At 41.2% G+C, this 11,634-nt stretch overlaps 1 protein-coding gene across 2 annotated transcripts in view; it reads right to left on the bottom strand.

Annotated features, from left to right (window-relative positions):
- CREB1 (cAMP responsive element binding protein 1) overlaps positions 1-11,634 on the bottom strand; it is a 45,058-nt gene that overhangs the window by 9,617 nt on the left and 23,807 nt on the right. For both annotated transcript variants that reach the window (XM_054069445.1, XM_054069444.1), the window contains 4 exons: positions 9,735-9,835; positions 6,721-6,863; positions 5,193-5,375; positions 3,183-3,337 (listed from right to left, as the gene is read on the bottom strand). In XM_054069445.1, the coding sequence (XP_053925420.1) occupies positions 3,183-3,337; positions 5,193-5,375; positions 6,721-6,863; positions 9,735-9,835 (582 nt within the window). The remainder of the gene's footprint in view (positions 1-3,182; positions 3,338-5,192; positions 5,376-6,720; positions 6,864-9,734; positions 9,836-11,634) is intronic.

The raw sequence follows: 11,634 nt of genomic DNA, 5'->3' as shown, positions 1-11,634 counted from the left end.
ACCTGGGAAACAACAACCCCACACAGCGCTACAGGATTGGGGAAAAGTGGCTGGAAAGGCGCCTGCCAGAGAAGGACCTGGGGGCGTTGGTTGACAGCTGGCTAAACATGAGCCAGCAGTGGCCCAGGGAGACAAGAAGGCCAATAGCATCTTGGCTTGTATCAGAAACAGCGTGGCCAGCAGGGCCAGGGAAGTGATTGTGTCCCTGTACACAGCATCGGTGAGGCCGCACCTCGAACCCTGTGTTCAGTTTTGGGCTCCTCACTACAAGAAGGACATCAAGGGGCTGAGGTGTATCCAGAGACGGACAATGAAGCTGGTGAAGGGACCGGAGAACAAATCTTACGAGCAGCAGCTGAGAGTTGTTTAGCCTGGGGAAACGTAGGCTGAGGGGAGGTCTTATCACTGTCTACAACTGTCTGAAAGGAGGTTGTAGGGAGGTGGGTGTTGGTCTCTTCTCCCAAGTAACAAGTGATAGGATGAGAAGAAATGGCTTCAAGTTGTGCCAGGGGAGGTTCAGATTAGGTATCAGGAAAAATTTCTTCATGGAAAGGGTTATCAGGCACCGGAACAGGCTTCCCAGGGAGCTGGTTGAGTCCCCATCCCTGGAGATATTTAAAAAGATGGGTAGATGAAGTGCTTAGGGATATGGTTTACTAGTGGACAGGTACAGTTGGACTCAGATGATCTCAAAGGTCTTTTCCAACCAAATGATTCTATGTATTTAGTCTCAAGCAATACTTTCATTTTATTCATAATATCTGCATCACTGTAATGATAATATAAATGACTCAAACAAAAAAAAATCACAAAAACAGTCAGTAGCAACCATGTAATTCTTGTCTGCTGCGCCAAGAATATGGCAGTGCTAATGTGCTGAGGGAGATCTTGAGACAAACTGAAGCCTTGCTTGTAAAGACTGAGCTGCCTGTAGGTAACATACTAAGAACACGAAGGAAAAACACCTGAAAGGTGTTAACGTGCTGCTGAGCATCCTGAAGGCAGTAACAGCAAGGGCGAGGCTGTCTCGCACAGCCACAGTCATGGTACCAACGTGCAAAGTAAGCACAAGGCTCAATGCCACAGGTGGGTGGAAGGCCAGGCAGAAGGCTCTGCTCCTGCAGTGCAGCTTGTCAAAGCAGCACACGGCAGAGATATGTGCGTGTCCATGCTTGTTTGCCCTGAACCTTTAGGTGCAAAGCAGAGCAGCTTCACAAGGAGAGTCTGAGTGTCTGCTCATTGCAAATGCTGCACAGACTGGTGATACAGTCACTGCTCTGGGAAATGAGTGGACAAAACTGAACTTGATTCTTCTGCTTACTAGATAAAGAGTAGTTGTAGTACTAGATAAAAAAGAATGCCTGTTCAGGGCCTGGCTGGTAGGAAGACTCTAGAAGTAATTTTTGAAACTTAACTCCACAAATAAGACAGGATGAAAAAAAATATAGTTTGTAAGCCATGAAAGGACTCAGGTATCCATCTGACACTCCTACAAACACAATTGCACGTGCTTGCTTCAGTGGTCCATGTGCAGCATTTAGAATTTAAGTCATTTTGGGCTGTTCCTTGTGTCACCAGAAGATTAAGTACTACTGGATAAGAAAGTGCCTCCCAGTGGAGACAGACAAACCTGCCTTCTTGGGTGACAACTATTTCTTTCTTTTTGTGATATCTGTGCCAGCTTGGGCTATATATTAATCTATCTCAGGTCTGTGTGAATTAGTTATTCATTATGAACAGCTCCAGTTATACTGAGTTACAAGAGAGCTTTTAAAATGTAAAATTTACAAAGCAAATTTGCACAATAATACCTATGAATATTTACGCTATAATCCTCCAGTAAGTACCACCTCACCATCTGCCTCTCTCTATCCCTTTCCCCTGCTTTGCTATGGAGTTTAGATTTGCAAATACTTAAGTAGGCAGGCTAAAAGCACCACATGCAACATGACACTGTTGCAAAAACTGTCAATTTAACTCAAGTCAGGGTAATTCCCCATTGTTTTTCTTGGCTTTCCCATATACAAAAGCTTTCTTTTGCTGGAATAAGACTCCTGACTATGTAAGGGGATTCAGAATGTTAATTAATTTTTCCTCAAATGCAGAGCCTGAAAGGGTGACCTTCACTATTCACTGCTACCAGAAAAATAAATAAAAAGGGGAGATGGATGACACTATAAAAAAACCTTTTCAAAAAGTGAACTCTGCTGTTTAGCACTATTTACTTCATCAAAGCCCCTCAGAGAAGCATTGGGTCTGCTCATGTAACTTTCTAGTGTGATCACAGCTTAAGCTACGCAAGATAAATGCACCTGTGCAAGGCAACAGTTTTTTCAGACGGACTGATGAAGTAAACAGCGCTTTTAGGGGGACTCCCTTCCTCAGAGAGAGGGAAGTGCTCCCGTTTTCCCAGTACAACATATAGGCTCGAATCTGCAGATGGAGTTCCAGCTTGGTGTGATAGGTCAACTCAGTCCCACACTTTCCCTGTCCCACAGCAGCAGGCTTAAGAAGCATCATGCCCAACTTCTCTCTGCTTCTTCCTTCACTGCCTCCACCAAGCCCCACCTCAGCAGGCTTGGCTGCTCCTCCTCACACCACATCCTCCAGGGTCAAGTCTCCTCTCTCTTTCTTTCAGCCCTCCTTTTCCACTACTGGCTCCACAAGTCCTCAAAAGGAGTAGCTGCTCACTTAGGCTTCCCTTGAGACTTTCTGTCTCAGGAGGGTAAAATCCACAAGGCAAGCAGCTAAAGAGAACAAGCAGGAACAATCAAGAAAGCACTCGTGAAGAGTGCCAGTGGGCCAGCAGCAAGGAGAATGCATGCAGAAGTTTAAGGTGAAGAATCCAGGAAAGGAAGCTACACAAATATGTTAAAAAATCAACTCAACTCTGCATTTCTAAGAACATATTTGAAGTCATACAAGTCTCTCACCAAAGACTTGTCTCCTTATGGCAACAAATTAATTCACACACCTCAGGAAATGAGTCTGATGCCATTAATTATGGTTTCATAGTCACAATTCATGGCATTGCAGATGTGCTTCTTTGCCTTGCATCTTTAAATCAAGCCAAATTCTTCACAAAGCATTTAATGAAATTACTATGAAAGATCAGGATTCCTAGTGCTTAACATTCTAGTTCTATGCAGAAGCAACTGGGAAAAAAAGTGATCTAAATGTACGTGCCTGTTCTTCATTAGACGCACTTCTCTCTTCCGTGCGGCCTCTTCTGCTGGCTGGGTTGGAAGTGCTGGAGAAGATGCCATGACTACGCCTGGTGCAATGGTGCTGGTAGGGGCGGTGCGAATCTGGTAGGTCTGCACATCTCCTGAGGCAGCTGAAAGACATAAAGGAACTTCATGTCAGTTTGGTGACAACGCTGTTAAAACATGGTGTGAAGAGCACCTCATCATCTCTCTAACGGTACAGCAGGGACAACCATCATCTGGGTCATCACTGCCATCTCAGTCTTAGTTTGTTAATATATGCAAGGTTTGAGGCATTCTGGAATCCTCAACATAAGAAGGACATGGAGCTGTTAGAACGGGTCCAGAGGAGGCTACAAAGATGATCAGAGGGCTGGAGCACCTCCCATATGAGGACAGGCTAAGAGAGTTGGGCTTGTTCAGCCTGGAGACGAGAAGGCTCCAAGGAGACCTTAGAGCGAAGTACCTGAGAAGGGGCTACAAGAAAGCTGGGGAGGGAATTTTTATAAAGCTTTGTAGTGATAGGATGAGGGTCAATCAGTATAAACTGGAGAGGGACAGATATAGGCTAGACATAACAAGAACTTCTTCATGAGAGCGGTGAGGCACTGGCCCAGGTTGCCCAGGGAAGCTGTGGCTGCCCCATCCCTGGAGGTGTTCAAGGCCAGGTTGTATGGGGCCTTGGGCAGCCTGGTCTGGTGGGAGGTGTTCCTGCCCATGGCAGGGGGGTTGGAACTAGATGATCTTTAAGGTCCCTTCCAATCCAAACTATCCTATGATTCTGTGATTCCTGCTGAAGAAGTCTTCACCTGTGCTTGTTAACTTGATTCGCCTTGCTGTATTGCTGTCCTTCTTCCTCACTTAGTATATTTCTTTCTACTTCTCTGGTTGTTGGGCAGTTTTAGCAGTTTTAAGAAGATGAAGAATGGCAAACAGCACCTCCAGCTATGCTCCAAAAGTCTAGCTGCAAAAGGAGAGACTGCATGTGTAAAGTATTTGGCACAGAAAAAAGGGTGTAGAAATTTATTCCAAGACAGACAGTGCAAGATAGGCGGCCAACTTCACTACTTCTCTAGAATGAAGAAGGACTTTGGTTTCTTTTGTTTACTTATTGTAATCCAGAAGTGTGTTATATTTGTCTGAGCTCGTAAACAAATATACCACCTAGAGAACTCACATGTCCTTAAGAACACAACAACCAGAAGATCGGCACACCACCAGTATTTTTCTTGGCTATGTATTTTCACTGATGCCTGGAGACCTTTTCACTGGATAATTACCAAATCACCTGCTTTACACTCATAAAAGCAGGGCTACATTCTTCTGTTATTTTAAAGAAACCAAAACATTGTCTTAATACAATACAACCCACCAACTTAAAGCTCAAGTAGCTCTGCTTGTTTTAAGTGAAGGGCTAGAACAAATGAGCTATTAAGGCACTTTCTTCAATTATTCTATGATTCTAAGACTCAACAATTAAGTACTTGGTGACTACTTACAAACGCCAGAGCAGGAAGAATCTATGACTTGTAACTTAAAAGGTGAAAAATACACTAATAAATTAAAGTGTCCTTATAGAAAGAAACTATCAACCAACCTCATTTCTTAACACTTCGCTTTATATTTACTATTGTTGCAGATGACTACCTGGGAGAACTCAGAACTCTGAAGTGATAGGAATTTTTGCAGAACACATTAAAAAAAAACAAAGACTGGACAAAATGCAGGAAACGCAGTATGGAAAACAAAAAATAAACCTATTGTTTTAAGAAGCATACCCAAAATATCCACAATTTTATCAGTCTGAAGGAAAAGGCTCCAGGATGTGACAACTAGCTTTGTCCAGAATTTTCTTCAATCATTTTGGGGACTTACTGTGTCAAAGCTGTAAATTCTGTTTCCTGACACATTTGAAGGAGTTAGGTTGGAAACTTACATCTGGATGGAGAAAATATTATACAGAATACTGGCTGTAAAGTTTCTCACCTTGTACAACGACTTGGTTGCTGGGTACAAGTATCTGTTGTCCATCTGTGGTCTGTGCATATTGTAAAATGGTGGTGCCAGGTTGGGTTGCAGCTGCGTTGGTCATAGTCAGCGTCTGGAGGCCTTGTACCCCATCTGTGCCATTGTTAGATAACTGTATTGCTCCTCCTTGAGTAATAGCAACTGAAGAAAACAAATCAATACAACATTTAAGATATTAATCTACTCATTAACTTACATTATTAAACCTAGATATGGAAGAATACTGGTCTGAGTTAAATCTCTTGAGCCCTTATGCACCCTCAATATATACATGGAAGGAATCAGGCTTTGAAAGTAAGTTTTCAATTTCTCATGAGACTCTTATTTTTGGGGGCACCAAGAAACACAGCTAAAGACACAAATTAATTTCTCTAACAAAAACAGCATCACACAGAGGAGCCACAATCCTCCCTTGGGGAACACTTTAATTTGTTAGTCACAATTTTTCTTCTTGGTTGGTTTAGGTCTTTTTCTCAGTCCTCTCATTTTCCTTTTCATCTGAACCTCCTCTCCTCTTCCATGCTTTGTGTCCTCGACCCTCCTCTGCTGCTACTGCTATCCAACTTGTGTTTCACTTTCTTTTTGCTTTGGCTTTTTTTTTTCCCTTTGGATTGTATTCTCCCTTTCCTGCAACTTTCTCAGCACTTTCCTAGCAGTGTTTTCATTAATAAAGTTATAGTTCCACACTTTTTTTCCCTCAGGCAGTCTTACTTTGTTGTGTTTGTTTTTCCCTTTCTTTCCCTCAACCCTGTCGTGCAGGTGTACTGAGACATCACCCCCCATTCTTGACTCCACAGAATATAACTCTGTTCCTTTAAACCAAAATATCAAGTATCTGCACAAGCAGTTGTTTTTAAAGAGATTTGAAAAGAAAGACGTAAACAAGTAGTTCTTTTTCCCCTTGGTATATTTAATACTGTGTGTGTTTGTGTAAGAAAGCTCGTCAATTTATAGCTTTACTGCTATATCCTCAATCCTTTAAATCAAAGCATTACGTCTGTAAAATCTAATGAATAAAGAAAACACAGAAATGTGTATTTATTACATATTTTAAATAAGGTTGTCAAGTTTTTATTTTTTTCAGGACTTTTAAAAGATGTAATTGCAGATTGCCATGTTTTTTTTCTATTAATGAGGTTACAATTTTGTGAACCAGGATTAATAATATGCCAGAAAAAAAAGAAACTTCCATATTACTTTATCTCGTTCCTGAAATTAAAAGTTTTTAATAGCATTACAGTTAATTCATATGTTGCCTCAGGATGTATTAACTACACCAACTAGTAAGCAGTCCCAAAATGTTAATTGAACATTTCAAATATTTACAATAGGAATGTGTTTAAAAGGCATAGTTATCAAACAATTAAACTAAAGAAATCTTAGTTTCACCCCCTGCTTTGCCCTAGTCCAAACAGTTAGAGAAATAATAGTTCCTCATCTTCTCATGCCCATTTGCTAGCACCACTGAGAAATTCAGACTACATACTGTACTGCCCACTGCTGGTTTGGTAAATGGGAGTTGGCACCGTGACAGTGGCGATGGCAGGTGCTGCTGTTTCCTCTTCAGACTTTTCTTCTTCGATCCTTGGCACTCCTGGGGCGTCTGAGGACAAGTCATTCAAAATTTTTCTGGCAAAGACAGTGTGTTGTAGAGATTTTAATAAAAAGTGAAAAAAAAAAATAGTCTATTTGATACATAACGCTGGAGAAAACTGAAAAGTGCAGTAAGCCAGCAGGGAAAAATACTGGTGCAGAATGAAAAACCCGCACTATCTTCAAACTCTTATTGGAGAGGATTGTTCAAAATGCCATGCACAGATGGGCAAGGTGGTGAGCACAACAGCTGTGCTTATAAACACAAGATACACGTGCTTCCTAACACGTTCTACAAAAACCAAGAAACAGCTATCAGAACCTTCCCTTTTTCTTAAAAACCTGTCTCTCTTTTATCTATTTTCACTCATTTCCTGCTTTTAGCCACATAAATATTTGAAGAAGGGAAAAAGTACGTAAAATCCCATCTCCTCGCCTACATGAGGGGAACTGCTCCGTTTCAGAGACCATAAAGGCCTCAGCCAGAGACTTGAGTATGAAGGAAGTTAGCAGAAATGCTTGTGAAGAGCAATCGGTTTGTACACTAACACCTGCCCGGGAGACAATGCTGACTGACTGAAGTCATGCAGCTGTTTACAGGCGCCCTGCCTGAGAAGAAAGCTGTGAGATTAGCACAGGGAAAGGAAAGAGCAGTTTGTTCAATGACTTCCACGGGTTAACTATCCAAAGCCCAAACTGCCACAACCTCACTGCTACAGGTCGTACTGAACAAGACTGTAAGACTGATGACAGCCCTTCCTGCACTCTGCATGATTTAGACCAAACACTATCCCTTGGAGGACTGTCAAGCCCTTTTCACTGCTGGCATATTCCATTATGTCACTACAAAACACTACTAAGGTAAAGGGCAATGTTCTTTGTCATCTTCCTCAAATGTTTTCCTGTGGACTGGCACTAGAACTCCAACTGTGAGGAAGCAAACACAGCTGTAGGCCCCCAGCTCTGAGACAACACTCATTCCTTAAGTAAGGCTCTAGGGGAGCCAGAACATCTGGATGGAGCTGTATGGGAGAGCAGACACTCTGCTAAGCAGCTTAACAAACAGAGCTATGCCGTTGCTGTTTTGACTCCGTGTGCAGGCAGGAACTCCAGCATTGCACAAGCACTCCACCGTGCCAAGCACCACTTGGAAAAATAAAAATCTCCCTGTCCAGAGAGTCTCAATCTAGGTGCTAAGACCAGAAAAACTAGTGGACAAAACAGATCAAAAAATATGGAGAGAGTGGGAAGGATGAGGAACAAAACCCAAGAGGCTCAAAATAGAAAAGAAGAAATTAAAACTCACCACTGTCTAAGCTTGTATATGATCTGGTGGTTAAAACCTATCTCTGCTGTCATAAAGATGGATTTAAGATAGAAGGTAAGGTGGCAGCTTTACGAATAGAGGACCCACAAATTGACACGGGGAACGCAAGATGTACTTCAGTAACATGATCAAAGCAGTGCTACTGAGGAAGAGGTATAGCACTTCAATTCTGCGAACCTATCTGCACCCATCTTTCTCTGCGGAGTTGCAGCAGCTTGAATAATGCCAACCAGGAACTCACTAAACACTGCTGGACCTTTGTGACATGTCCCCTATGCTGGCCCAGATGCTGAGCTGTGTATACAAGTTTTACAGCTACAAAGTTTCATTGAGTCACCAGGATCTGGTTTGAGGACAGAGGCTGTGGTGTGGCATTAGTGTGCAAAGCAGTCCATCTCAATGAGAAGTTAGCATGACAAATCCCCTCTTCTCACTTCTGCTGCATGTTTACTTCGCTCTGTTGTCTCACGATATATATATACAGCCTTTCTTCCATATATAGTAAAAGCAAGCGTCTCACGCAGACGCAGACTGCAAGGAAGTCTGCAGCAGCCTTGATGCTAGCAGCACTGCTCCTCACAAGTAAAAATATCTTCCTGCATCTATTATGGCTAGGGAACTTTAGCAATGATTTCACTATCTTCAGCAGAACAGCCTTAAAGGCTGCTGGAGAAGGTAGGAAATCATCTGTGAGTGCTAAAAAAAACTATGGGTGAGATGCATTCAGGCCTAGACTCTAGCTTATATTTCTAAGGTGATGCTCATAAAGAAAAAAGGAGCATCTGAATTTTCTGAAGCAGCAGGAATCCACAGGTCACTTAAAACCTGCTGAACTCCAGACATCCTCCTTAATGCTATTTAGAATGTTTTAAGTGAGACTGAGTACAGCCAGAAAAAGCTGTGCAAGGGCTTAATTAATAAAGTAATGGATGACTAAAACTATGTCAAGGAGCACTTCAGCTGGTCTTACTGCAGAAGTATTTGCCATGACAACTAAAGATACCAGATGCCTATCACTACATTCAACTCATACCCTGACTTCTTAAACTTTAAAAACAACCAATTTTGCTCAAGCAGAAACTCTTTCTGAGCTACAGAACACCACATGTTCATTGAAAGTCTCATGGGAAGAAGGAATTAAGTTTGATTGCTGCTAGCATTTCAACAATAATGAAAAATAACAGAGTTGATTTTTTGCAGACTACAGATTATACAGCAGCCACTTTCTTGCCAAGTTTCAGTGTATTATAATTATGTATATAATTTCATGTATTGAATATCCATTAAAGCTATCTCTAAGGCACCCAGCACAATGATACCTTAATGTTTCAAAGATTTGCAATTAGCTTATTCTCAGCTCATTTCTGTTTTAACTAAGTCTAACAGCTGAGGCTTCTTCCTCCTCCTCCTCCTCCTCCTATTTGCTTATCTCTTTACATCCTATTCCATGGAAAGACTTTGCAGAAGAGATATTTCTGTTAAAAGGCAAACCTAGAAAGAACTCTACAATCACGCTGTTTGTCTCCCCATGTGAAGAACGCATCTGTCAAGCAAAATACTTCTGCTTTTAACCTCCATACCTGTAGGAGGGTCGTCTGGAGAGGATTTCTCTTCGTTTCTGTGAGTCTGTGACGCTGTCTACTGATTCTTGTGAATCTTCACTTTCTGCTATAGTGGAGATCTGTAAAAAAGAACAGCAATCAAATTTAACAAGACCTTTCCAATGTCTTCATTTTAAGGAAATGCTGACTGACATCATGTGAAAAACACTGCAATGCAAGTATTCTACAGTGCTTCAACCTAGGCAATGAACAGAAAGGGCAGGCTGTTCAGCAACAGATCCACTGAAGAATGACCACAGTCAGTTATCTATCCCTTATAATGTCCTTTACCATATCTACCCTTCATAAAGTCCTTTACCATATCTACCCTTCATAATGTCCTTTATAATTTAAATACTTCAATAAGAAAATATAAGCAGTAACTCCAAATGGCGCTAAAAAATAATGCTGCACTGCAATTCTGAACATCTGTGCTAAAAAGGACAAGGATTTATGTAGGAGAGCTAAAATGTTTGTATCAATCACATTTTGATAATTTTCATTTTGAAATGTGCAAAAAACCATAAAAACATCTCTAATACATAAAAACAGAGACTGTTTTCTGAAAGGCCACTTGCACGTAACCAATACACAAAAGCTCTCGATGGTTAGCAAACAAAGAAATGCCTCTGTGAGAAACATAGCTCACAGCCTGAGGTTTTATGCACTGATTGGGAGGTTACTAAATGCTCAAAAAGCTTGCTGGCGCCCAGATCTCATGGTTATCAGATAGAGGGCCTGAACAGGTTCAAGGCTGACTGTGAACTACCCGGCTTAGAATGTCGTAGCATTCCAAACTCGTTCTCTCTTTGCACTGAGCCAAGTAAATTCCAAGCATGGTTTCATTGTCAGACTCTTTATCTTCCACCCCGGGCTAGTAACCTGCGCACTGATCTGAAAACTGCTCACCTCGGATAGATTAAAACTCTAAACTTTTGACTCCAACGACTGAGGAGGATAGAGCCTGCCAGAAACTCAGCACTACAGCTGACACAGAGTAAACAAAGATTATTATCAGAATGGTCTAGATTTAAATTATGCATGCCTTATTATCTTTTTAAATAATAGCCAGCTAAATATCTGTATCAAATGGTCACAATGTCCACTTCTTAAAATCAAACTGTTTTTTGAGCTCAGTGTACTAATAGCAAAAGAATGATGTACAGTCCTTGTCCTGAGTAGCTGCTGCACACCAAGCAATTTCTCTTTTTGCGTTCAGCAACACTGAGCTTAAAAGTGGTTCAAAAAACCCTGAAGTTACAGGTTTTAAAGATTTCAGACTAGTTGTCTCCCATGTCTTCAGGCATCATATTGCATCATCTGTCTCGCTTTACAAAAGAGAAAATGCAAAGGCTTTACAAAGCAAACAATATTAAACGGGCAAATTTAAAACCACTTTTATGAGAGGACCGAGGTTTATTTTAAGGGCCATTAAGATACAGACATCTGGTTTGTACACCAATGTAAATATTTTCTAAGCAGCTACAACTCTAATCCCAGAATATCAGTCTCGTTAATGATTAAAGATTACATTATAAAAAATCCCTTTTGTTCGCTTCAGAGTGGCACGAACTTTTAAAGATGCATGGAAATACAGCAGAGAAAAAAAGTAGAGAAATGCTGTAAGAAAAACCACGAAGCTTTTAAACTCACCAACCAAATTCTAGAGGGAAATGAAACTCAGCAATGTTTGAAAGTGAAAAGTGGTTAAACCAGAACAGAAAAACAGTCACAGACTAATAAATATGGTACAGATCTTGCCTCCCAAACTCTTAATAAGTTTATACAAGCAAAACCACAATTCAGGACACAAACATGTTAGAAATGAGTGAACTGGCGGGACTACGCAAGAGGCCCAATTCACATAGAAGGAATTTCT

Source organism: Cuculus canorus, chromosome 6, assembly GCF_017976375.1.
Source record: "Cuculus canorus isolate bCucCan1 chromosome 6, bCucCan1.pri, whole genome shotgun sequence".
Classification (NCBI taxonomy): Eukaryota; Metazoa; Chordata; class Aves; order Cuculiformes; family Cuculidae; genus Cuculus; species Cuculus canorus.
This window is presented reverse-complemented; position numbering and strand designations above follow the sequence as displayed.